The sequence below is a fragment of the Saccostrea echinata genome, unplaced genomic scaffold (assembly GCF_033153115.1).
Source record: "Saccostrea echinata isolate AGI-Se365-2 ecotype Australia unplaced genomic scaffold, CSIRO_AGI_Sech_v1 ptg000056l, whole genome shotgun sequence".
Lineage (NCBI taxonomy): Eukaryota > Metazoa > Mollusca > Bivalvia > Ostreida > Ostreidae > Saccostrea > Saccostrea echinata.
In genome coordinates, this window is record NW_026889805.1 from 14,983,334 (window position 1) to 15,011,331 (window position 27,998).

At 32.9% G+C, this 27,998-nt stretch overlaps 2 protein-coding genes across 3 annotated transcripts; one reads left to right on the forward strand and one right to left on the reverse strand.

Moving 5' to 3' along the window:
• Nucleotides 1–8,093: 8,093 nt before the first annotated feature.
• On the forward strand, nucleotides 8,094–12,215 carry LOC133173779 (uncharacterized). Its single transcript, XM_061308814.1, has 3 exons — nucleotides 8,094–8,497; nucleotides 8,652–8,764; nucleotides 9,235–12,215. The coding sequence occupies exons 1-3, from the start codon at nucleotides 8,099–8,101 to the stop codon at nucleotides 11,717–11,719; spliced, it is 2,997 nt and encodes a 998-aa protein (XP_061164798.1). The 5' UTR covers nucleotides 8,094–8,098; the 3' UTR covers nucleotides 11,720–12,215.
• On the reverse strand, nucleotides 11,843–27,717 carry LOC133173780 (tubulin polyglutamylase complex subunit 1-like). Of its 2 annotated transcripts, XM_061308815.1 has the most exons (10): nucleotides 27,643–27,717; nucleotides 25,064–25,154; nucleotides 23,828–23,958; nucleotides 22,302–22,346; nucleotides 20,389–20,452; nucleotides 20,007–20,122; nucleotides 19,631–19,766; nucleotides 14,939–14,996; nucleotides 13,419–13,499; nucleotides 11,843–12,264 (listed from the first exon to the last, which is right to left on the reverse strand). In XM_061308815.1, exons 1-10 carry the CDS (start codon nucleotides 27,707–27,709, stop codon nucleotides 12,247–12,249), a joined length of 807 nt encoding a protein of 268 aa, XP_061164799.1. In that variant the 5' UTR covers nucleotides 27,710–27,717; the 3' UTR covers nucleotides 11,843–12,246. The 2 variants fall into 2 exon arrangements, with proteins under 2 accessions (XP_061164799.1, XP_061164800.1); XM_061308816.1 differs by lacking the exon at nucleotides 22,302–22,346.
• Between the last annotated feature and the right edge of the window lie 281 nt (nucleotides 27,718–27,998).

A 27,998-nucleotide genomic window follows, 5' to 3' on the forward strand; every position in this document is an offset into this window, starting at 1 on the left:
GTTATAAGCTTGTTGTGTAGGTTTTTTTTTTGTTTTGTTTTTTTTAAAAACTGTGGCTTAATTTATTCAATGTTTTCTTACATCTTCACTAATTTGTCAATTTAAGATACAAGATTCTTTGTATGCCTAATTTTTTAAGGCTTTTTTCTGTGTAAAATTACAACGCATGGTTTCTCTTACTCTTCTGTAACTGAAGGGAGTTTATTTTTTTATCCAAATAACAACGAGCCATTCTTACTTAAGATGATTGATAATCATGATAATTTGATAAAATTCAAAAATAGCAGTTATATGACAAGATGAAGCTGAAAAATCAATCAAGCTTTGTTGTACTGACATATCTTGAGTAAACTGTTCCTCAGTATTATAAACAGTTAATCCTGAAATCATTAAATGATCTCCTATGTGTAGTCATGCATAAAAAGGGTCATGAAGTATATTTCAAAGGTTCCAATAGCGTTATTTGACTGGCACTCGCCCAATTTCCAAATTGAATTTTATTGCTAGACATAAAATATGCAGGAGTACTGTAGTTTTGCTTCTCTTAAAGTGCAGTTATAAAATGCGTTCAGTTAATTTCGTACATTTTATTAACTGCATTGATTAATGACTGATTTTCAATGTATATTAGAAACAGAGGTAAAATTTCAAGTCATTACTCTTGTAAAATGTTAACAATTTCGTTTTTTGATATGATTTCGAATTTTTTTCTCAGCATTTCATCCTTGAAAAACATTTTTGTAATCTAGTATTTGAAAACACGAAACAAAACAAACATATAAAAAGAGTTTTCACATGGTCTCTAAGTCATGTTGCAAAATCAGAGATGCAGAAATCAAAAAAGACCTGTAACCATAAAGACTTGGATTGATATATATTTTTTGACTGATTTTGATTAGAAATGACATAAATAATAAATCCCTAAAATGTAAAGAAATCGTAAGTTTTCTTTGGTATTTAGATGTGCGACTTTTTATGTAATTCTATACACAATTTTTGCACAATTTTTTAACATTGTGACAAAATCGTATAAAAATCTCCCACTTTCCTTTGCAAACATTATTCAGGTCATATATTTGATTATAAATCTATGAAAAATATTGCTGATTTGTGAAAAAAGTTTGTTTGAGTTATTTATCCTTAAAGTTTAGAGAGGAGATGGTAAAATATTACTGGGAAAATCAGTGTGTTTCTTATTCGTTGGGGATTTGGTAAACTTTCGACACTGTCCTCCTGTTTTTTCAGTCTGAGATTTTATTTAATTCCAGCATTACTGTCATGTGGCTGAAATGTATTTAACACGTGACGAAGCTGATTTATTATTTATATCAAGGTCTTTAACAATTAAGGCGTAAATATCACTACGTTATCTTGATTTAATGATGCATGAATACAACACAATAATTAAACCTATCAGCTACACTGTTACTGGAAAAGAAAAAATGTATTATACATTCGTATAATAATAATCATGTTTTTGGCAACCTATCGTGCCTCATGAAAAACATATAAAGTAAAATTAATGTTGTGGCTGTGTTTCTACACAGAAGATATATCTATTCATATATCTATTTTGTGCAGAGAGAAAATAATTAGCCACAGAATAATTATTAATGAAAATTGCAAAAATGATTTGTAAACAAGGTATTCTTAGATACATAAAGAAAGGAAAAAAAAGAAAGAAAACATTAAAGTAAAATACGAGATGCGTTACCATTCAGTTTGTGCTGTACTCGTTTTACTTTGTATGTTCAGAAAATTGTATAAAAAAAGTCTAGAAAAGCGAAAAATTTGATTAATTAAATAAGGCCACGCCTTAGCTCACATTTAACCACCTGGGGTAATATGAATATGTTCAGAAATTATTTTCATTATTGTGTGCTTAGCTTCAACAAGGACAAGGTACGGTAACGATGAAAAAGGTGAAGAAAACGAACAGTAATAAAAAAAAATCTACACAAATACAAATCTGTGAAAAGGACATAAAACACGGACAAAATCCAGAAGGTAGATCAGGTGCCTAGGAGAAGTAAACATCTCCTGTCTACCGGTCACACCTGCCGGGGGCCCCAAGCAATTATCAGGTAGACGGAACATTTTGTAGTCATATTTAGTATAACAACAAAGACCAAACAATTGGTATGAAACAAGACAGCCAAAATTCGACCCAGTGATAGGTTATATTTACTAACAAGGTCATTATAACGATCATAGATTTTACGAAATGCTGACTTTAAACGAGGTTGTTGAAATCTCTGTAACATCAACTTATCTGTCAGTAGCTTGCCTCTTTTTAAAAATTGATCGTACCTAGAGTATGCTCTTGAGTATCGAATACGTTTGGAGACGTAAACATCATATGTAGGTGATAGTTGAATATTAGCTGAAGTCATCTCGTTTTTCATACAATTAGTTGCTAGTTGGCCCTTACTGTCTGTAGTCAGTAAAACATCCAATATGAAACAGGTGTTGCAGATTCTGTGGTGTCAAATTCACTGGTATATAGAGTCGACATATGAATGGAGGTACTCTGTTACTAGTGTTAATAGATAAAACATCATCCATATATCTGAATGTCGAGTTGGAGTCCACAGCAAATGTTTTCTTCCTCTCATGTAGAAGTTTTTGAATAAATTCTGTCTCATAGGAATATACAAACAAGAAGCACAAAACGGATCGCTAACAGAAAAAACGCGTATCCCTGGAAACACCAGAGGAGGGATCAGGTGCCTATAAGGAGAAACACTCTTCATGAGAAGAAAACTCCTGCTGTGGCCTTCAACTGATATTTAATATATGTATGACGTTTTATCAATTAGCAATGGTTGCTTTCATTCATATGTCGACTTCATATATCCCAGTAAACTCGAAATAAAAGATACTACATAATTTCATATTTGATTGTTTTACTGTCTATAGACAATAATGGCCAACTACATTTTTTTGTAATAACTAAACTGTATGACAAACGGGATGACTTCAGCTCAACATAATGCAAACTTGATCTATAACTCATTAATGTAGACTCACATACCAAAAATCAGCTCAATATCTATCTGCAAGCATTTAGAAAAAAATGTGCGGAAAACCCTTAAAAATCAAAATGACTGCAATTCTCTCAAAAATCCAAACTTGATCTGTAACTCAAGAAGATACACTCCCATACCAAAAATCAGCTCAATATCAGCAAGCGTTTAGAAAAAAAAGTGCGGAAATACTTAAAAAATTTAAAAAGACCCTCAAAGGTCATTGAAGCGGAACGAAATCCAAACTTCAAATACCTACATAGCGAAAATCAGCTCAATATCTGCAAGCATTTAGAAAAAAAGTGCGGAAAACCAAGTAGGACAGACTGACAGACAGACGGATGGACAGACAGACAGACAGATAGATAGCTAGAAGGACGGACAGACGAGGAAGAAACCTATAGTTCCCTACGGTTTCACCAGTAGGGGACTAACAATACATGCGTAAAATGAAGACATTTACTACATCAGGGTCTGTGTACAGATATAAATAAAAAAAAATAAGTTATTTAGTTAACACGCATTGATTTTGTATAATACATGTATGAATATTATTCTGCTGCATTATCTTATTAATGTCTTTGTAGAGGACTATATACGAATTTCACACAAAACATTATAGTAATTTGGTTGTTTATGTTGTATAATATCCATCTGCATCCTTTCTCATAAGCAATTTGCAAATTAAGCAGGCAACAAAGTTGATAATTATTATTTTTTTTCTATGTTTTCAATATTTGAAGTTTATATTGATGTCAAACAAGGACAATCGTTAAATACCGATTAAGAAATTTAATTTCATTTATCTATTCACTTACAAATTTATTTCTTAAAGAAAAAAAATGATATTATGATTTAACACATAACGAGAATTTAGATTTATTCTAGACCGATAGAAAAGTATATGATTTTTAAACGGTTAGGAAATTTTATTTTTTAATCAGTAATGAAAATTGAAATATAATTCTATTTTTCTTCTCTCATTGAACAGCTAAAAAATAATGTACTTATTTTATCAATATTTTGTCGTTTTATTGATAATTTAAATCATTCTTTTTTTAATCAAATCAATGGCCAGCAATTATCACCTAAATTTAAACTGAGTTTGCGGAGACTATGTGTATGTACATGCTTGACCACAGCCTATTGTTTCCCTTAGGTAGAAAACCCTCTCAAATCACATAGAATATACAAAAAATACACAGTAGCAAGTGTTTTCGCGACACGTGTCTCCACCTGTGGCACGTGAGAACAGGTACCCGCGATTACAAGGGTCAGCTCAATCTGACCAGTTTACACTGATTTTTATGAAATTAAAAGTTGTATTAAATCTTCTCTGTTAATTCCAATTCACGTATCTATATGACTTTTACCGAGACGAAAATGTTAAAAATTATTTAATTTGGGTTTACGGTCACAGAATGTTCAATTTTATTACACAGAATTACACTAACAGTTTTCTTATTATTCTTTTGATACAAAAATGATACATAGCGGGTTCCAGTAAATGTTCTACCAAGCCTCTTTCTTTACTTCTCACTAAAATATTAACAGTAGTGAAGGAGAAACTTCAGGAGTACTGTGCAACAATATATTTAAGAAGTGATGTAAATCAGATGTGGATACTTAAAAATTCCAAGGAACTTTTGGAAAATTTGAAATCACAAATTTTTACCAAAATCAACAACATAAAAACTTACGACTTTTCAACACTTTATACAACCATTTCCCACGATAAGTTAAAGTCCAGGCTTTTTGATATCATTGACAGCTGTTTTTTTTCAATAAAAATGGAACTCGTTAATTTACTTACCTAGTCATTGGTCGTTTGCAAAATTATTTTGTTAAAAAACATTCTGATTGTACATACAAACACTCTGAAGATGATATTAAAAAGATGCTTGAGTTTCTGATTGACAATATCTTTGTGGTTTTTGGAGACCAGGTCTTTCAACAATCTATTGGAATTTCCATGGGTACCAATTGCGCCCAGTTATTAGCAGACCTATTTTTTGTATTCATATTCCATGTCGGGAATCTACGTGGAAACCACTACTGCATGTTTCCACGGTTTCCCATATTGGGTAACTTACGGGAAACCACAGGTTGGTTGTTTCCATATAGGGAATCTACTTGGAAACCACTATGTGGTTTCCATAAAATGGAAACTATATGGAAACTACTGATGTCACGATTCCCATATGTTTCCATCGGGAAACCTGGCTTTTCATCCTATGTATAATTTCAGCCAAACTCTGTCGCTTCAGGCAAATGGCTCGGATCAAAGGGTTTCTAGAAAGTAAGCACTACGAGTCATTGACTTTTATTCCAGGTGGGATTAGAACAGAATTAATATGGTGGATAAACCAATTCGAAATTTCAAATGGGAAATCAATCATAGCCTCAAACCTATCAATGATTCTTACATCAGATGCCTCAGGCCTAGCATGCGGGGCCATCTACAAAACACAGAAAGGTTTTAGTCCCCAATAGATAAATCCTATGACATAAATGCAAAGAAACTCTTGACAGCATTTTAGCACTTCAATTATTCTCAATTCAAAGAGAAATATTCATAAAATTAGACGACGTACCAACTGTAGCACACATAAACACAATTGGTGGAACAAAAATAAATTAGTAAATCATCTGTTAAAACAAACACATAAGATTGATAAAGTAAAATTCTTTAGTTGTAATCTCGTTTGAAATTGGTGATAAAATGAATATTTTCACAATGTTTTTGTTTGTAACCCCCCCCCCCCCGTTGAAACAACGAAAGCTTTGGATGAATTAAATAATACTAGTAATTCATAATACCTGGGGGGGGGGGGGGGTAAAAATAATTTCCATTTTCAATTGAAAAAACACAAGTTTTACCAATTTATAGTTATCTCAGCAATTCAAAGAATGGGTAAATTTCTTATATGGCTATTCACTACATCCATGTTCGCCACATGTGATCCACATAATTATATGACTTTCATAAGTGGATCATATAATTTGCTTCATATGAGTATATGGCACTTTTTCTTATATAGCATTAGAAAATCATGAGTGACTCAGTTGATCAAAAATAACATAATAATAATAGAAGTTACACTTCCACTGGATCTACCCTATATCTTTAAATCTCACGACTAATTGGGATGTTCACATTATACCCGTAAGTATGAATTGAACTTATAAAAATCAATGTGCCTCAAAGAAATAAGTACATGCACTAATATAAAATTCATTTTACGAGAATGAAAAAAAAATATTGTAAAAATAAAAGGTGACTAGAGAATAATTTCACTTTTATAGTTTAGACATTTTCAAGGTTTTTCAGTAGTATCTTTGTTTTACCAGTATGCTGGTTTAATGCATGTATTTCAACACATATTATGCATCAAAATCTTCACGAGCGAGTCGTTTCTTAACGAATCATATCTTTACTTTGATCACATCGTCAAAAATAAAAAAATTATGAACCACATCACCTCACAGTAATGTGTATCATTTAAAGTTTAAATTTAAACTTATCTCCAACTTTCTAGCTATAGAGAACTTTTAATAATGTACCAAATGTCTCGATTACATCTTTGCTTCAAATAACCATCTTTTTAGGAAGCCTATCCGATTTTCTCTTAAAAATATTAAAAAATATCAATTTCTAGAATCAAAATAATAGCTAGAATAGCGAAGAATATGCATGATAATATTTTCTCCAATATCGTTATGTCAGTTATGTATATGATTGGTTGCTGTGACGTCATATTGTTCATCATCATGCACTAAAGCTACATTCCTGTATTAATAAAACTCACATTACCAGAAAAACACCAACACTAATTCATGTGAGTGTTTGATTGGTTGCTTTGGCGTTATATTTTTCATGTTTCTCTATATGTACAATTATGCAGAGGCCCTAATGGAAACACACACTAGGAGAAAAAAGCCAGCACTTTAAACAGTTAAAGGTTTTCATATGAAAATAAAATGTCCAATGTGAACAATATATTTGAAGAAAATGAATGATTTTATTTTTTATTTTCCATTTTAAATGGAAATACACTCGATTTGAAATCCATTTTTTGTTCACCTCTTTCATTACTAACAATCTGGCATAAACATGTATCTGACATAAGCATGTGTGAAAAAGATTCTAAAATTAAAATCTAAAAAAAAAAAAAAAGGCAGAATAGAGTAAATGTGGTTTTAAGATGTGAATAAATTGCTGGCAATTGTGGATACATGCATAACGTTGTTAATGATTTATTCGCCTTAATTATAAATTCATATTCATGTCGTGTAATCTCGTCATGATTTCCACAATGTATTTATTTTACTACAGGGAAGCCATCAGAAGGTAGGAATAATTTTTCACTCCCAATTTTTTTCTTTGCTTTGTTTTGTTTTTAATTGTTTAAAACGATAAGAATTTTATCATTTTAGGATTATTATTTTATAGTGTGTAATTTATAATAAGAAAGCTTCTTTATTAAAACAAGATTTTTTACGCCCTACTTAAGAAAATATAAATTATAAATAGAATTCAATACTAAACATTAAAAAAAAATCAATTTTAATTGTAATTGAATGAAATTAAAAAATTAAAAACAAAGCTTGAAAATATTTTATCTCAAGAAAAATTGTATTCCAATAAAAAAAAATTAAAAATAAAATACGAGATAGAAGCAAACGGCTCGCAAATCATCTTACACAATCACTCAGAGTACAAGTCAAAATAAGTAATGTATATCAGTCATTCAGAAAATGAAGCTCAATACTAGACGGAGCTGGCACCGGCAGCAAGCCATTAAGTTTGACAAATTAGTGCGTCAAAACTCGAAACGAAGCAAAAATTCATAAGAATACGGCGTGTTTGTGAAATTTTGATGTCTTATTAACATATAAGGTTACTTGGTATCGTCAAAATGATTGATTCGTTTGACGGCTCGAACTGGCGTTTCTTTGCCTTATTTTAGAAAGATGAAATGAAAATTGTTCTTCCTCAAAACTATTTTTGAATACACTCACCATTTATCGATGTTTTGTTTTAATTTAGGTATATGTTATAGTTATTTCAGATGAGGGTAACGATACCAATATTGCTGGCCCTCAGCGCTCTGGCACTCGGAAAAATAGAAAGAGTGCCCATGCCTGCGAATATGTGCAAGATTTACAGAAACCTTGGTACGGAGTATAAAAAAACAGGAAACACGAAAACGCAGCATGAAATACAGGACCTAGGGCTTAAGCAATATCTTTGGGAAACCGATCGTACCCGACCGTCCAAGAAAATTCCCGACGCCACAGTGAAATACATCGAAAGTTTAGACAGAGAGATTTACAATGCAGCCAGCCAGCAAGGTAGAAAAAAGAGGCAAGCTGGGTGGTACCGTGGCGAACGGAAGGAAATTCGAATGCTTAGTGATGAAGAGAGGCGGGCAGTTTTTAATTGCTTTAACACACTTAAACAAACTAAGGTAAATGTACAGGTGAAAATTAAAATTTTATAAGTATATGAATAATTCTCTGTAATCACATAACTACTGATACACCCATTGAATTTCACGCTCTACATGTATCTGAAATAGCTAAAATCATTTCTGCGTTCATTTTATTTAAAATCTGTTTCAGACATTAGAGCCCAATGTATACGATGCTTTAGCTAGTGTTCATCACGGTGCAACTACTCCAGTAGCTCGTTTTGGTTGTGGCTTCCTTGGATTCCACAGAATTTATCTCCTAAGGTTTGTACACCGTTTGCATTAGTCCCCACCCTACTTTGTATCAATTTGGGTCATACCATATCGGCATTACCCTATTATTCAGACTATCATCTTAGTGATATTTTAAGGAACAACAAGTATTCCTATTGTAGTCGACTAGTCCTACTGACGATTACAGATTTTTTCAAATGTGGTCTCAGAAATACAAATAAGGGTGCAAAGTTTTAGAGCAAGTGTATACAAAGAAAAGGATTAATCCCACTAAAATTTATTATGTACAACATGAGGGATTCCGCTGCACAGGAATATGCATAAAAAATCCCAGGTTATGCAAACTCTTTCACTCATATCAAATTTGGTACCCTAATCCAAAGTACCAATTGGTAAGGATCTTCTACAGATTATGGGTAGAAAGGAACACTACTACCGTGTACTTGCCGAAAAAACGGAATTGAAAAATTATTTGAAATCGTTTCCACATTTATTTTTAGATTAGAGTTGGCGATGAGGCAATACTGTGGCCCCACGATAACTATTCCGTACTGGGCAACTACACTGGACGACCCACTTCAAGACCCTGCTTTATCCGTTGTATGGTCTCCCGAGTTCTTTGGAAATGCTTACAATTTCGTGGAAACAGGGCCATTCGCCAACTGGACAGACCGCTCAGGAAGAAGAATATCTCGTAACCTGAATAACATTGGGTCCCTCATCAACGAAAGAGACATTGAACAAGTGATTGAACGAAACAAACATTATCATGACATTTTTTACCGCCCGGAAAATCCATCTGCAGCAAATTTAGTAAATACCATAGAAGGGATTCAGAACAATCCCCACGGGTTTGTGGGAGGAACTATGAATCGAATGAATATTGCATCATATGATCCACTTTTCTTTTTCTATCACGCATTCGTCGACTATATATTTGAAAAGGCTAGAGAGAGTTTTAGGAACAGAGGCTTTAACCCTGCAAACGATTACCCAGAATGCGTAGGCGATCATGCAGCCCAGTCTCCAATGGCCAGCTATACATTCTTTAGAAACATCGATGGTCTGAATGACATCTGGACTAATCAGTACTTTTATTATACCGATCCACCAACTTGTTCAGCACTAAATAGAGACTGTGGGTCAAAATACCTTGTATGCAGAAACACGAGAGGACAATGGAAATGTCAGTCTAGAGTAACTAACTCTGTATTTGATGTTTCTCCAGAGATACGTATGGCATCTTATGCATTGAATGAGCAACTTCCTGGTCAGAGATTTCAAGTAACTAGAGGTAACGTTAACACCGGATTAACTGGTAACATTAACACCGGATTAACTGGTAGCATTAACACCGGATTAACTGGTCCAACGGATCAACTTGGAGGAACAGTTCAACAAAATCCTTGGAACTTAGCTGGTCCCAAAGTAGAACTGCCTGTTTCTCCTCCTCAAACATCTGGTGCTAGTCCGTTTACAGAATCACAAATGGGAACAAATGTTGCCCAGCAATTTGGTGCTGGTGGCAATACATTGTCACAACAGGCACAACCTGATCCCCTTCCTAGACAAATTGGAATTGGCCAACCGCAAAATATCCCTGGTTTTCAAACCTCTGTATTAAGTGAAACAGGTACCTCTCAATTTGGTAGTCAAATGGTACACTCACTGCCAGTTCAACCATCTCCAGTACAATCACTATCAGTGCAATTACCAGTACAGTCACAACCACCACAAGGAAATTTGCACACAGGTGTGCACTCTGCTTTTAACCCTTTTGATCCAAAAAATCAGCAACAAGGAATGAATGGTGCTGGCAATGGCAATATGGAATTACCTGTAATGGGTAGTCCAGGTGGTGGAATGGAACTTCCAGTGATGAATCCTGTTGTGGATCCTGTGAATACATTTGAACCCATTGGAAATCCAATGGAGCAAATAGGTCCTAATCCACAGGTATCTGGTCCAGAATTACAAGTTAGGAATCCACAAACAGTTGCACAATCTCCACCTGTTGTCAATCCCGCTCCAGCAAAATCACCTGTGGATATAGGTCCAAAACCCATTCCAATTACACCACCTCCTAAACCAACAAATCCACCTCAACCTGTTCAGCCCCTAGAACCTCGACCCCAGCCACCTTCCATCATCTCTAATCTAAATCTACCTGGCAATCAACAAGGAGGAAGTGGTAATTTCTTCAGCTGGCGAACACAACCTCAAAATTCATTCAGTATGAGAAGACAGAAACGCAGTGTAAAGCAAGATTTGCCCTTGCCACTTGACAATGAAAGGACTTCATGGGTACACCAACTGGCCTATCCAATTCAAAATACCTTTGAAATTGATGGAGTTGCCGATTCCTCCAAATGGCTTTACGTGCCAGTAAGTGTTACAGTTGTAAGGTCACCAAATCGTACATTTGAGATTCATGGATATGAAAACAGTATGAATTCTCCATATGATATCTATGATCCAATACAGTCTAGACAATTTCAAAGAAGACTGACCACGCAAGCACTACCAAAGCGATCACATTCATCAATAAGTGGTTCTGGTGCTTCCCAGATTTATTTGAAGTCTGATGGCTTGTCTTATGATGGTACCTACATGGACTACGTAATTGTTGATGAACGTTTGCCAATATCAGAGTACACAGGGTTTGTGGCAATAAAAGACCCAAAGTATGGAAAATCTGACACACATGTTTCTGTATTTGACTCACTAGGACAAATTTGTAAACCAAGATGTGCAACTTCTAAATCAAGATCCAACCCCAAATATCGCCCCTGTTCAGGAGTTATTGAAGCTGTCACTTCTTCTCCAGATATGGCTTACAAGAGCATTCCAGAAGCAATAATGGACATGTGGGCCGTCAGAGATCCATATCCTCCTCGCATGTACAGACCAACATACCTTGAATTCCTTTGTGACAGTACAAACACTCTTTACTGGGAAGGCTGTCAGAATGACAGATATCAATAATAATGAAAACAAATTGTGAACTTTTATATTAATATTATTATAAAAACAATTGATTGTGGTAATTTAAATTATATTACTGTAAACGTACATAAATTAGCGCACTCAAAATTTTGTGCAATCTTCCTTATCAGTTGATTACAGCAATCATGAATTAGCGTATTTAGAGCCAGGGTTCTTCGTGTATTTGTTTAAATCATTATATTAGTGTGTACTTGAATAACCAGACAAGGTGCTAAGATATGATTACTGCTAAAATAAGTACGTTTACAATAATTGGAAAAAACTCCTGGAGATTCTAATTACAATAATTTAAGATATCACAACATTTTTGACAATCTTTGAAAGTCATGATTAGGACTCAAAACAGCACTTTTTTGTGTTCATTCCTGAGCTGCAGTGTCTGGCAGTTTCAAAGGAGTTTTGTCAGCATCCTCTTGTGAAAACGAATGGGGTTCTACTGCTCATACATAATGGCAATAAACATTTGTATAAACTAGACATGGATTATGTTTTATGTCAGCTGTTAGTTATCTAAGTCTCTTCACCTGAAAAGACAAAAATACACAAAGACACATATATAATGAGAAAATATTTCAGCATTTATAAAAAATACAAGTTACCATTTCACAAAAAATTCATTTTAACAATACTGCATATACATATTAATTCTGGTAATTAAAGTAAGAGGAATTAAGGTTTGGGTTATTGTCAGAATTTAATTTTAAATTCATATTTATTCAGTACAGAAAATACTCCTAAAAACGATTCAAGTTACATTCAACAAAAAAATTCTCTTATGTTATACAGCAAAGGGTGATATTTTATCCCTTTATTAGGGATCAATATACATAATAATTAATCCTTAAAATATGATTCAGAGAAAATTGAACAGTTGTTTGTTCTCTGAATGTTCAAGAATCTTGCAGGAGAGAGTAATAAAACAAGACACTGTAATTATAGATGGCGTCAGCTGAAATATTTTCCATCTGTATGAAATTTTAAGTGTCTGGAAATTATTCCAGTCTCTTGTAGTGTAGAATTATGTCACTGTGTTGACACTTGCTTAATTTAGTAAAAGCAGTCTATGGCATATCTAAATTATGCAATTCAATTTATCAAATATTTCACAAAAAACTAAACATCCATACAAAATATTTCTTTTAAAATTTCAAAATCAACATGATTTTTTTTTTGTCATAAATGATGAATTACACAGTCTGCCTAACTAGGGAGGTACAGGTCACTCAATCATTTATAACTATCTGCAATATCAGTATCTCCCCAGATGGAGTGGAATCTATTGTTTATGCCTCAAATGTCTTTTGAAAAGTCATATCCATATGGGCATAGCCCTTCTTTTAAATAATAAATATAAGATGCTCATTCTGTAAAGGTGATCAACATTTTAACTGGATTCATGTTTCAAGGGTCGTACTAATGACTATGAGATGCTTAAAGTAATGGATCTGAACAATTTCCCAAATTTCTTTACTTTTCTAGAATTTCTATTACATCTTTGAGTGAACATTTTTCTAAGCTAAGATGGACCTATAACATATCTCTTCACTGTTCTCAATCACCCTAAAAGGTTATGCCCTTTCTCTAACTTAGTTCTCTGCTTGCATTGTACTGTGACTGCTTACAAATTCTTTGGTAATTACATGTACAACTATACTACTAAAATCCTTTCATACTTTACCTTTGATAGGAAAGCATCACATATTTCTATTGTAAACTGTTCTAATGTTTGACCTCCCTGATGACTCTTACTTCTCATTCCCTGAATTCAACAAAAATTAAAAATGCATTCATAAAGTTCTTAAAAAATAAATACATTAGCGATGTTTTATAACCTGGCATATTTTTGTTTGCTTGTTTTTTTAATTTAATGTCCCTCTTAAGAATTTCTCACTTATATGGAGACGTCACCATTTGCAGGTGGAGGGCTGCAAATTTAGACCTATATTTGACCCGCAGATCCATTGAGCAGTGAGGGATCTATTTCATGCCAGCACCTACTGCAACATGGGGCCTCACTTTTTACGGTCTCATTCAAAGGAGCAATCTATTCATCCTGCAAAGAGATTCGAACCCGTGACATAAGGATCAACTACTTACACCCCAACTCTAGAGCAAACACTCTAACCACTGTGTCATGCTTTTGACGACATATTTTTGACAATGAGCTGTAAGTTATCTGGTTCAGGTACCTTAAACGCTTCCCCCTCCTCCCCCCCCCCCCCCCCCCCCCCTTCTTCAGTGGATCCAAAATCCAGGAATTGAAAATGTTTAGGAGTGTTAGAGTGCAATATTGAGATAATATAAAACAAATTATCTTTGAATAAAGAAATAATTTTTTTAAAATACATTCTTTCATCAGACAATTTTGTATTTAATTTATTCATTATATTTATTTGTTGTACAATTGTTGCTTTTGGAAAAATCACATGGATGCTTTGGCAATTGTATGCATACACATTAACCACTGTTAAAAATGACTCTCTCTCTTTCAAATGATATTGTCCTTATGCTCATGCACTGTATTGTTATCATGCATTACATCCATGCTCTATGGAGCTACAGAACTTGCTTTTAAGTTTTGAGAGAATTAATCTTTTTTTTAACTTGGTCAATAAAGATATTGTGTTCATTGGTTTATCAGTCAGTACAAAAGACAAAGAAAGATAACTTCTAAATGCTTCAATTATCGTGGTACATAATTATTACAAAGTGAGTGAAAATTGTTTATTAGAGTCTGTACATTCAATAGTTTAACAATGGTTAATGTGACCCTAGACTGGTGACAGATCTTTACTGATGTGAATGACTGACTCATTGATTATTCACAAAGAAATGGTCGCCCATGTGGTGCATTGGTAGAGCGTCTGCTTTAGAGTCACGGAGTAAGTTGATCCTTACATTGCGGGGTCGAATCCCACTGTGGGACGTGGAGACCAGTCCTTCGGATGAGACCGTATAAACCGAGATTATGTTGCTGTGAACAAGTAAACTTTACCTAATATGTTTTACACATCCTGTGTGCATACATATAAATTATACTAAGTCAGAAAGAAGAACTATCAACTATCCAAGAGTTGGCAAAATTGCAAAAGAAGATAACACAATTTTTACAAAAAAAAAGTTGGATAACAGTTTCAAAATGGATGTGGACAAAGTCATTCCTTTCAAAAATGAACTATCATGAGAACAGATACTCACCCTCTCTAGAGCATAAAAAAGACCATCAGGGCCCAAGTTATAGCCGGCCTCTACAATTCTACAAAGAGCAAGACAAAATTAACCTCTAAATGTAGGGGTGGGAGGGATAGAAGGAAGTAATTAATTAACTTAACTTAATAAGTAATTAAGGCATAAGAATCATACACAGAGGAGGTAACTGTTCTGTCAAACAAAAATGTTTACATTACTCATGACAAGATTTATTCTTGATAATTTAATTCAATCTTCCTCTGTCAGAAGTAAAGTTGATAAAAGGGTACATGAAGAAAGTGATTTCTAATTAGTTCAGGAATCAACTAGTTAAGATAGAAACAAGAGGTCCATAGGCCACAAACCTCACCTGAGCCACATATCACAGCTTGAGAAATGGACATGTACAAAAATGAAATCAGTTAAGGCCAAACCCTAATTTTGAGAGCTGTGACCTGATCAATTTGAATATATATGAAATGTGGATGCTTCTTCTGTTAGTCTGGGGGGAGGGCAATCAAACTGAAATCTATATAATGTCATGGTTGTAGCATGTATAATTTGAGTAACTGTGACACTCTTGTGCTTTAGAGGAACTTTGCAGTGTACCCTATAATTCCTCTGTAAAACTTCTAATGACTATAGAAACGCTTAAGTAGACCAATCTAACCCCTGGTTCAATGGTTTAAACTGAATCTACAGTAAAACTCAGTAGGCTGTGGCCCTTAAGCTTATTTGAATATATGTCACACAAGGATGCTTTGTGGCAAGTTTGTTTGAAATTGACTCTGTGGTTCTAGGGCAGAAGATAAAAATTAATGTGAAAAGTTCACAATGGCACACACATAGATATATGCTGAACAAACTCTGATCAGAAAAGTTTACTTAAGCCCATAAAATAATGGCTCAGGTAAGCTAAAAGGCAATTATACTAGTTTGCAAAAATTGAAAACTGTGCCAATATTTTGAACTACTATGGTGAATTATATCAAAATGGTAAAATGTCTATTACAAGTGTATTACTTTTAAGATATAAAAACATGGATTCTTGAAAGAAAATCTAAACAATATGATTAATATCTCTACTTGATCATTTTCATTGTAATACATTGTATTGATTTTCAATTCATATTTTTGAATTGCTTAATTTACAATATTTGTGTAATTGTGGCATTGTTTGGGTGAGAAAACTATCTTTTCCACACTTTGTGACAAAATAAACCCATGTGCTTTACTTACGACAAAGAAAACCGATCTGTCAACCCTGTGTTTGGACTAGAATGGACAGTTATAACACAAAGGGTTACACACTAAAACAATCCACATTTAATAATCATGAAATGTTTAAAAAAATATCTGATTTAACATTAGTCATTTTAGTTGTTAAAAGTATTTTTTAAACCAAATCTAAAAAAAAAACAAAAAAATGCAGTCAAACCTGTATTAAGTAACCTATCAATGAAATTTTAAAAAGGTCACTTATGACAGGTAGTCTCTTACATCAGGGAATCATATTCTAGTAGTTTTCAACGTACATGCATGAATACTAAATAGTAATAATACCTGTATTTGTTTTCCTGTTCCCTTTCTTTCATCAAAGTTTTGAATCATTTTCATTCTTTCTGATACATAAAATTGTTCAATAAATATTTTTTTTGTAAAAATTGTTTTTATTATAGTTAGTAGGGATAAGTGTAAAATCCCTCTGAAAGATATCCAAAACAGGTTTGTTTCTATCAAGTTGCATACTTTTAGGATAAAAACTACCCATGACAAGATAATGCAAAAAAAGAAAACTCCTTCAAAAATGTCCAAAAATTTCAGTTGTTTTATATTTCATAAAGAGCACAACCTCTGATTCAGAATATATAATTATATAATGATAGAACAGTTTCTGCAGATTATAAAACATGTTTTATATTTTGGATTGAGGGGTGTGCTCATATTTTAATTCCTTGCTGAATGTACTCAAATACACCTATTTTCTGCCAAATTCAAGAACACTGCAATTTCACAAAGTCTGTTTTCCAACACCTTGACTCTCAGAGGAAATATACATTATAGGAAATGAAAGCACTAAGTCTCTCCTTTAAAATGATGTTGAAATGGGACATACTGATGACAGTCATTTTTTTTTTTTTTTTTGGTATATGGACAAGGCCATTTTATACATAAAGTGAACCTAACTCTTTAAAGGTAAGGTTGCAAATGACAGGAAGCTGCTAGATATAGGTGGTCACTATAGACAGGCTTGACTGTATTTTGATGTAAAGCATGACCTTCAGCAATGAAATACTGAATGTCCTGTCATAATCATCTTTAAATATCAATACCTGTAAAACGTATTCTAAAGACAATGTAGAAAATAAATAGAATTAGCTTTTACTATCAAAACAATGACCATAAGATGTTTTTGCACAAAAAATCAGCACACATTACCAGGAGTTTAAACCAGATATAAAATTATAAAAATCCTTGTATTTTTTAAAGAAAAATTATTATAAATATAGTTTTAGCTGGTATTTCCTATAAATTTGATTTGGAGGAAGTGTACAGTATTGCCAGGATCACAAAATTGCAAAAAAGGTCCTTCAATAATTGGAACTTTTAAATTATACAGGGAGTAAGAAATTAAAGTTCAAAACTATGTTGCGTATGTCCTTAATGTAATAAGAGCTTTGAAATTTAATTTTAATATGAGATAATTAAAGCTGTTCAGCAAAATAAACCACCATTAATGAAACCTCAGAGTGCAAGTGCTGCAGAGCTGAAATTTTTTTTTTAATGTTACTAACTAGTTTTTTTTTTTTTTTTTAATCCAGGTACTAGTGTAACATTCACAAAATCCACTTTTTCATTTCTCTTGACCCGGCCATCTTTAACTAAAATTCATCTAAATTCTATCCCTAGACACAATCAAATCTTGTTATCTTGAACTCTATGGAACCAAAAAAGAAAAAAAAATCAGATACTAAGGATAAGGTTATCCAAGATAAAACACCTTGTTTTCAATATTTTTATTTCTGTCAGTAATATACAGTTAAAAATTGTCATCCTCCAAATAAACATTTTTTGAATAAATTTTAATGAAATATATCTATTAACTATAAATAAAATTTTTCTCTCAGTTAAAAGGATTTTTGTGTTGTTGCAACACAAAGTTCAGGAATTGTGAATCTTTTCAATAGAATTTCAATCATAAAGCAGAAATTTGACAATACATATAATTTTCAGTTAGTGACCAAGGTACTCATCTTGCACATCCTAGAGTCATTGAAAGATCACAGAGATAATTCTTTTAGTAAACAATTTCCCTCTCTCAATCATGAGGCCAAAATCAAAATTACCTTTGTTTCCCCTAACGCGACCGACCCGATTAAATCACGCCGACTGAAAAGTTTTTTAAATAAGATTATTCAAATAATTTTTTTTAATGATTATCAATTTTTATAAAATACAATTTCATGAAAATCTGTTTTTATTAGAACGGCCGATATTGTTTTACTGTGATTTTCAAGTGTTTGCTGGAAACAAAATGGTGCCCATAACATCTGGTTATAGAGGAATACTTTATTTGCGGTGTTATAAAACAACGGCAACGTATCAACCTCATGCCTTTAGCTTATTCGAATCCTACACGCTTGAAAATTTCGTTAATAAAATATACCATAACTAATTAAGAGTGTTTTGGTGTTATTTGCAATCCTGTCTTTTGAAATTAAGGTACTTAGTACATGGCAAGGTCAACCTCATGAGCAGAGGAGGGGCCTACCTTGTGAATACATCAATCAATTTCACTGCATTTTATTTAATTTGAGTTTTGATCTAATAAACAGTCCATCTAAGTTCCATAGTCCTGAGTTGTAAATATGTCTGCATATTTCATCCTCATGAATATAATTCAGACGTCCTTTCTTCATGCCTTTCATTCATGGGTTAAACTTCGTGACTATGACATTGCGTACATGCATATTTATCATTTTTAGATATGGTTTGGTTCAATTAAATACTGAAAAAGTACATTGCATTAAGCACTGGAAGCTCAAAGTAGGTTTGAAAAATACTCGAATGTCCGGTCTTTGCGTATCTGAGAATCTTTTCTTTTCAAATATTCGATTTCAATACATTTACATTGGCGTGAGATATTGTACAAGTTATATCCGTGAATTAAACTTAAATTTAGCTTTTCAACGGCATTTGTATGATATTCTGTTTACAAATCGCTTTCTTTTGTACTGTTCTTATTCATATATAATGGCATGATTCCATTAAATTTCAGAAGGTATTTTCAAAGCTGCTGTCAGAAAAAAAATATTTACCTACCTACCTACCCAACTCGAGATTTTAGGGTCGGGTTAGGGGAAACAAAGATATTTTTAATGATGGCCTGATCCCAATTTTTTGAGTAGTTAACCGATGGACTCAACATATGATGCCCAGCTCCTGACACTGTGACAACCCACATACATAAAAAAAAATGGTTCAGACTAATACTACTCACTTAGACATATACCCATGATATTTGAAATATTGATTTTGAGATACCAAAATTCAACTACATGTATACCTCAGAGGAACAAACATGCAAACACAAACAAAAACATGAACAATTCCTTCCTACTTTGTTTACAATAAGTAATTAAAAATCAGTAATTAAAAAAAATTTCCATTATATTTTTTCAATCTCAATCCAAGACTTACTTGCGAGCATCCATTCGAGTATTAGCTAAGGCTGCCTTTAATTGTTCATTAACAATTTCTGCTAGCATTTTGTCCACTTTGCCTGAATTTTGAAAGTCCAAAGACTTAAATAGCATCTCGCTTAACTTCACATAGTCTGAAATAATAACATTGCTATAATGATTATCATAATAATGTTATTGAATATTAGGTATGTTGAATCTTTGACATTTATAGCAGCAATGATCATTATTCAAAGTACAGAGAAGGATATCCATAGATTTCTGTTCTTTTCAAAGTTCTATGCAGGGTATCGAAATAATGAATCTTTTTGGTAGCAATTTTACTTTTGTTTTTACTAATGCCTATTTTACATAAAAACACACTACAATTTTACCTTGTAACACACAGCAAGTAAAGACCCCTGACTTAAACACATCATATCGAACAGCTTCATAATCCAGACACTCGATCTTCTTCAGAAGTTTGGTCGTTACAGGCTGGGGGATGTCTCTGTTAACAATGTGTACAAACAAATCAAGACAGGATATATCTTATACATCTATCTTTAATCCATAATCAAATTATTTGATCAATTGCTCCAAATGTTCATAAATCCTTCTCTTCTTAACAGCAACTGTGTCTCTAAATTTGACTGCCTGATTTCAAGAAAATCTGTTTATTATGTACAGTCTGACTATAAACCATAATGTTGCAATAAATCTCTGAAAATATGGCTATCTGCTTTTCTTTTAAAGGTAAACCAAAAATCACCATACCTGCAGAGTGTCTTAATGAGATCTGTATATGAAGTCCCGTTAAGACCATACAGTCTTTTACCAACTACAAATTAAATTGAAATCAAGTGGTTAAAATTGAGTGCATATATATATAATATTCACTCAAGTTCATAATATGTTACCAACAGCAAGGTTGGAATTTCTTGAAGTCAAATGACACAAAAATCCTGACTTGGAGTAAAAAAATTTATTGAAGCTTAAATTTTATTTCTCAAAGCATCAAATAAAAAAGAATGGAAAGAAATTAAGATAGATCTGCTTGGTTGTTGCTATAACTGTGAATACTGAGACAAATATATTACACCTTAACTGGACATACAAATGTATCCATATATTAGGGCTGGGACGATACAACTTTTTCTATATTGATACGTATCACAATATTTGAGCCATAATACGATATGTATCACAATATGTTTAATTGGTCATAAAAACTTTTTTTTGAATTGAAATGAACAAAACATTTCTTCACAAATAAGAATAATTTACCTGGTATTCAAAGAAGTTGTATATCTCTTGTAAAACGAAATTATTTTAGACAAGTGGTGTTAATTATTATGTAATTCATATTTATAGTTATATTTAGCATATTAATTTTATATGTTAAGCCCAAAATGTTAAGTATACAAAGAAAAACATAAGTCAGAATTTTTTTTGCAATATTTCTTCATACATATCGATATGCGTATTGTCCTCACACAGCATCAATATTATCAATATCTCCATATATCATCCCAGCCCTACCATATATGTATTTATAAGAGTGTTCCCTTAGGACTGCTATCATTTCCTAGAATTTCAAATTTTTCCTTTTTCATCTCTGGCTTGTGGATTTAACCTTAAGTTCAATCTGATTCAAAAAAACAATATAGACAAAGACAAGTGTCTGATCTTATGCTAAATAACTAATTAAAGTATCTGAAAGTCCAGTTGTCTACGTCAGAGTATACAATTGTTAGAAAAGACAAATTATAAGTACAAACAAGATGCATGTACAGTTCAAGATATCTCTATTATTTCTACTTTTAGATAAGACATAAAATGAAGACTTTTTTTAGTTGTACAGTGTAAAAGATATTTTTAGTTATATTTTTACATGCACTTTATACAGTACATGTAAACTGTAATTTCTGAGAATAAATTTTAAATTGAGTTTTACTCAGAAGTCTCTGATGTGACAGTAGCTCTGCTGGTTTGCATTTACAGTGTATAAAAGTGGGGGGGGGGAAATGCACATGAACATGGAATTTTTATAAATATAAATACATTTAGAAAATTATATATCTTTGATGTTTTCTTAACAACATGTAGTACCTTTTTCTTTTTTGAAAAACCAAACCAAAACTTCAGTAGAAGAAGCATTGGTATGTATGAAGTTTACTAAAATTTGACCAAACCTGTAGAAAATGAAGCATTTTGAAAATAATCACAGAAATTTTTATTTTTAGTAACCATGGCAACATCATCCATTGAAATAAAAAAAAATGACACAGAGGATTATATATGTATATAAGTGAAGTCTACTTATTACCAAGTTTTATTGAAATTGGATCAAAACTGTAACATTTAAAAAAAAATTGTTTATGGACAGACAGAGGGACGTTGGACACTTTGCTTTCACAAGTGCATAATTTTTTCTGGTCTTTGATCAGTATAGAGCTAAAAGAGGAGTGTTTACTCATGTTATTACTTCAAAGGCCTTGTAAACACAAAATAGACAACAGGATATTATTGACATTTATTTACAAACAAAACATCACTCATAATAAATCTAATATTGATGGAAGTATAGAAGTAAGAGGAAGATGATGTCAAGTTAACATTTAGACTCTAATATCTATATTCAAGAGGAATATTTACATACAGTTATATATATACATGTAGTTACTCACTCTCCTCCTCCATAAATAATAAATCTGGATGTCTCCTTCTATAATCTGATATTTACATTAAAAATCATGTGAGATGTCAAAGTGGTAACAATATTATTTAAGGAATGAATTTAATAGCTGTATAGCCTGGACTGGAGCTGTTAATAAATGCTTTTTAAATAAACTGTGAAGCGGTTTATAAAAAAATGTGAACTGTTCCAACCCAGATTATACCAGTATAACTTCGGTAGCTATTAAATTCATTGCTTATAATTTAATTTTCCATCATTAAGTTTAGAAAAATAAGACAATTTCTCCTTGAAAAGCGATATAAACAAATTTTTTATCCAATCAAATGACATGTTACGACCAAAATTAAATTATTCAAAATTAGTCTGACTTAGGAATGTCTAAAATTAATTAAGAATTGCAGCATTTCATGCAAATAGCCATAACTTTTGTAAAAATGGGTCGATCAACATGAAACTCTAACTAATGATCTGTGAGTCATCAATATCAAGAAACATACCAAAAATCAGCTCATTATCTACTAGAACAGCAAAAAAGTCCAGAAAATAGTGAATTATAAGAAATTTTCAAAGTCTAAGGGCCATAACTTTTGGAAAAATGGGTCAATGGACATGAAACTCAAACTTGGTCTACAAGTCATCAATATCAAGACATACCAAATATCAACTCATTATCTATAAGGCAAGCACAGCAAAAAAAGAGAAAACCGGAAAACTACTATGACTAAATGATAAAATGACAGAAAGATGGATTATGACAGATGGAAAGAGGTAACACTATACATCCTGGCCATTTCATTACGGGACATAAAAACCAGTACAACAAATAATAGGTACTTTATTGGTCATGTGTTTTGGGTATAAGTTTGGCTTGAAAAATTGGATATGAAAAATGTTAACTGCTTGCAGATGACACAAATTTTAGAATAAAACTGCATTTTAATGAACACAGTAACTTTTTTCTGTTGTCATCAGAGAGTGATAAACGTGCCTATACCTATGGGCATGTCTCGGGAAGTGCAGCATGCTCTATCTTTAATACATAAAAGCTTTTTAACATTCTATTTTAGAAGATTTATAATGTCGTGTTGTAATTTTCTGTCATTAGCTGTTGTGGATTACAAACTGCCATTATAAGGGCTTAAAAAGCAACAAAGTATGGTAATGACATTCTTAATGTTCATAATAACCATAGAAAATAATTCATTTAATTAATTTTCATAACCTGTAAATGAACACACAGAGATGCAAATGAAATACCTTATGTATAGAGGTGAATTTGATTTAAAATTGACGTCATACTTGCATTCATATATTCTGTATTTTACAATTTAAATTCAAATGTTAGCAGCTGTCTCCCTAGAAATAGTTTTTTTTTGTTCCAATGAATTTATGGATGCCAGTATTTACACCTACATCAATTTTTTAACAAGAATTCAATGCTATGCCTATTTCTTAAACAGACAGAACATACAGCAATTAGACCATTGATTCACAACAGTAGTTTCTTTGACCTACCTTTTTGTTTGAGCAGAATATCATAAGCTTGTCGTACATTCATCTCAAACACTGGTCGACTATGATGTGTCATCTCAATCATATTGCGAGCTTTTAGCACCAAGTTTGATTGGTCTTCTAATGAGTCAAAACTAGAAAATTGATAACAAATAATGCTAAGAATTAGTCATGTGAATTTATATGGCCATTGGCATTGGAAAAGATAATGACCACCTGTATAGCCACTAAAACTCATAATTCAGTAACAGCAGTAATAACATAATCAGAGGTCAAAAGGTCACCAGCCATGATAAGGTCCCAAACTGAGAGATGTGAAGTCAACCTGCATGGGTAAGGTCATCAGCAGTGATCAGGTCATCTGCAGTTTAAGGTCATCAGTAGTGATCAGGCCATCTGCAGTTTAAGGTGATCAGCAGTGATCAGGTTATCTGCAGTTTAAGGTCATCAGCAGTGGTAAGGTCATCAGCAGTGATCAGGTCATCATCAGTGGTAAGGTCATCATCAGCAGTGATCAGGTCATCTGCAGTTTAAGGTCATCAGCAGTGATCAGGTCATCTGCAGTTTAAGGTCATCAGCAGTGATCAGGTCATCAGCAGTTTAAGGTTATCAGCAGTGGTAAGGTTATCAGCAGTGATCAGGCCATCTGCAGTTTAAGGTGATCAGCAGTGATCAGGTTATCTGCAGTTTAAGGTCATCAGCAGTGGTAAGGTCATCAGCAGTGATCAGGTCATCAACAGTCAGTTCAAGGTCATCAGCAGTGGTATGGTCATCTGCAGTGATCAGGTCATCTGCTGTATAAGGTCATCAGCAGTGGTAAGGTCATCTGCTGTTTAAGGTCATCAGCAGTGGTAAGGTCATCAGCAGTTATCAAGTCATCTGCTGTATAAGGTCATCAGCAGTGGCAAGGTCATCTGCTGTTTAAGGTCATCAGCAGTGGTAAGGTCATCTGTAGTTTAAGGTCATCAGCAGTGATCAGGTCACCTGCAGTTTAAGGTCATTAGCAGTGGTAAGGTCATTTGCATTTTAAGCAGGATATATGACATTTTAAATCTTCAATACATGTAGTTATGTCACCAGCTTTGGTTTATACCAAATGCATGTTGGCATTATTCATGTATAAAAATTTATTCCTTGAAATGCTTTCAATGTACTGCAAAGATAAAATTAAAAAGACACCTCTATGGAATATTTCAAACATACCTTAATCATGTATCAAGGTAAAAAAAAAAAACTTACTAATCTGCCAGGAAAGAAATGGGGTCTGATGGCCTGTTACTGACAATTTTACCAAGGACATCCTTCATCAGATTTCCTATGTTAGATCTCTCTGTAAGGAAGGTCAAGGTTAATTCTTCTCAATTTACCAGTTTGTATCATGTGAACATGATAAAAGTTATTGCTACATTTAATATTCCACAATCTTTTATGGTCTATGAGTTCTAGTCAGTTACTGGAATGGCTTTAAGGTTGCATAAAAGATGCAAAAATTCATTTGACAACTACTTTATGTTCAATCTGTACCATTTTCAGGGAGATTGATGCACGATTACCTCACCAATGTGCATTACCTCACCAAACAAGTTGAAAGAAGGTCATGTTTTAAAGTATGTATGTCTGTCTTCAACATTATTTAAACTAGAGGGAATAAGAGCACTGAGCTCACAAAATGATATCCCCTGCCTCTCATATGATTATAATGGTGAAGTCCATGTTTTGCTATGGGAGTCCTTAAATAAGTGTCAGATCAAAAAGTAAAAAAGGTGCATGATGGCACTATGTAATAAAGATTCTGTAAAAAGTATCATTGAATTTTATTCAGTGGTATAGGAGGGGTACCCCTCAATTTTATAGAAAGAATGGCAGTGTCAATGCTTTGCTATTGGAAACCCGAAAATATGTGTATGATCAAAAAGTAAAATAGGAGGTCACAATGGCACTATTTAAAAAAAGATTTTAAGAAAGTCCCTTTAAATTTCATTCAGTGGTATAAGAGGAGTTGCAGATAAGAGATGGGTACCCCAAAGCATATCGTTCAGCTAGATGGACGAACAGACACCCCCATCACTGTACATCCCCTGCTTTTTAAGCAGGGTGTGTAACAATGATGAAGTAAAGGTACTGTGAGCACTAGAGAGCTAAAAAAAAATGAAACCCCTTGCTCCCAAGTATAATGGGAATATCCATGTTTCCATGTTTTTGCTAATGGAGAAACCCTGAATATGTGTCCAATCAGAACATAAAATAGGAGATACACAATGGCACAGTTTAATAAAGATTCAGTAAAAGTCTCATTAAATTTTATTCAGTGATTGATATAGAAGGAGTTGCAGATAAGATATGGGTACTATCAATTTTATGGAGGGAAATGCAGTGTCCAAGTTTTGCTACGAAAAACCCCAAATATGTGTCTGATCGAAACTAAAAATAGGAGTCGCACAAAATCAAGAAGAGTCCGGTAGACTTTCTAGTTTTTTTATAATGAGTAAATTATTTATGAAAATGAAAAAAGTTATTATCCGCATCTTTTCCTTACATACTGTGATAGATAGTTTCATATTTCAGAATAGACTGAGAGGGACACAATTTGTATATAAAATTTATGAATGGTGATATATCATGAAAATGTGTCATGATAAAGTCTATCATGATATATCACATTATGCTTCAGCTTAATTAATTGTTAACCCCTATTACTAGAAGGTCTACCGGACTCTTCTTGACTTTTTGTATTAGATATTTATATTATGCATTAATTAATAGCAAATTTTGGGCTTTTTTTATGTATTATGGAATACCAGAAATCCGAATCAATAAATCCCTGTTTATAGTTTGCATCTTTAGGCCAATTAAGCTTAAAAAATTCTTTGTTTGCAGTTGACTGACCTATAATCTTTAGAGTGGGTAGGTAGGTTAAGTTTTCAGATTAAGCCACTGATTGATATAAACAAAAATCTAATAAAATAGAAAATGAAAGTTTCAATATCCCAAAAACTTGAAACTTAAAAAAAAATACAAAATAGCTGGAAAAAAAGTTTGGATTGGGTGCATTTTCAGTGGGTCAGTAGGCAACTGCAAACAAATTTTTTTTTAGACCTTAGATATCTGGAGCTCTCTGGGTGCCTTCTAATTCTTTTTAACTATGCAGTCTGTTTCTGTCAATAGAATGAGTTAACTTTATAGACAATACATATTGCCAAGGTTAGGAGAAGGATAAATAATGCATTTAGCTTTCCTTAGAAAAACTCTGCTGACTCGCAATAAATCTGTATAACACATTTTTTTGTTATAAAATTTTTTTTGAGGGTGGACGTTTCTATTCCTATGTCAAGATGATAAATAGATTCGAGGTGACACACCACCTTTCAAGAAAATTGTTTTACACAACATACACACAGGTACTTGGGTCCTGGTTTATAAACATGTATGTACCTTATTGATATGTAAAAAAAAGTATCTATATGGTACATACATATTTATAAACCAAGACCCAAGTACCTGTGAACATACAATGTAAAACTTTATACAAACATGTAAGAACAGAGAAAATTTGAACTGAAATCTGCACATTGCCATTGATCAAGGAAAATTTCAGACCTTAATCCATCCAATGTAGTGTGTTATGAAGAGGTGGACATAAACATCTAATTTAGAAGCGTAACATGAAAGTCTGTGTGATCATTAGTAGGAAAAATAATGAAGCCTAGTTCAAATCATAAAGTTATGCATCATTTTTCACTATCATCATCGTTAAACCAGTACTTTTGTGAAAGAATTTAAAGAAATGACAAGTAATACAGCAATAGGTAAAATGTTACCCAAAAACTGTCTGTCAGTCTCTTGTGGACGATCATCGGCGGAGTTCGGTTTCTTCTTGTCCGCCATTTGTATACATAGTGCGTTTGAGTCAGTTATGCGCTTCAAATGTCAGAGAGCGAATGTCAATGTCCCGGAATCTGAATATCAGTTGTATTTTTTTAAAACAATCTTTGTTTAAGTAATTAATTTAATTGTCAGAATTTTGTTCAAGAAATTCCTAAACTGAGTTCTTGCTACATAATTCTTGTGAAAATGGAGTATACTTTCTATGGTAAATAGAGTTTAATTTATCCGGATAAATTAATCCTGCAGTTTACCTTTCCCTTTTTACAAAGCACCTGTTTGACTGCGACTA

Coding starts and splice junctions, on each gene's coding strand:
- LOC133173779 (XM_061308814.1), top strand. CDS start 8,099: ATGAGGGTAACGATACCAATATTGCTGGCCCTCAGCGCTCTGGCACTC. Junction 8,498..8,651: donor ACACACTTAAACAAACTAAG/GTAAATGTACAG, acceptor AATCTGTTTCAG/ACATTAGAGCCCAATGTATA. Junction 8,765..9,234: donor CACAGAATTTATCTCCTAAG/GTTTGTACACCG, acceptor ATTTATTTTTAG/ATTAGAGTTGGCGATGAGGC.
- LOC133173780 (XM_061308815.1), bottom strand. CDS start 27,709: ATGGCGGACAAGAAGAAACCGAACTCCGCCGATGATCGTCCACAAGAG. Junction 25,155..27,642: donor GACTGACAGACAGTTTTTGG/GTAACATTTTAC, acceptor CCTTCCTTACAG/AGAGATCTAACATAGGAAAT. Junction 22,347..23,827: donor TATTCTGCTCAAACAAAAAG/GTAGGTCAAAGA, acceptor TGTAAATATCAG/ATTATAGAAGGAGACATCCA.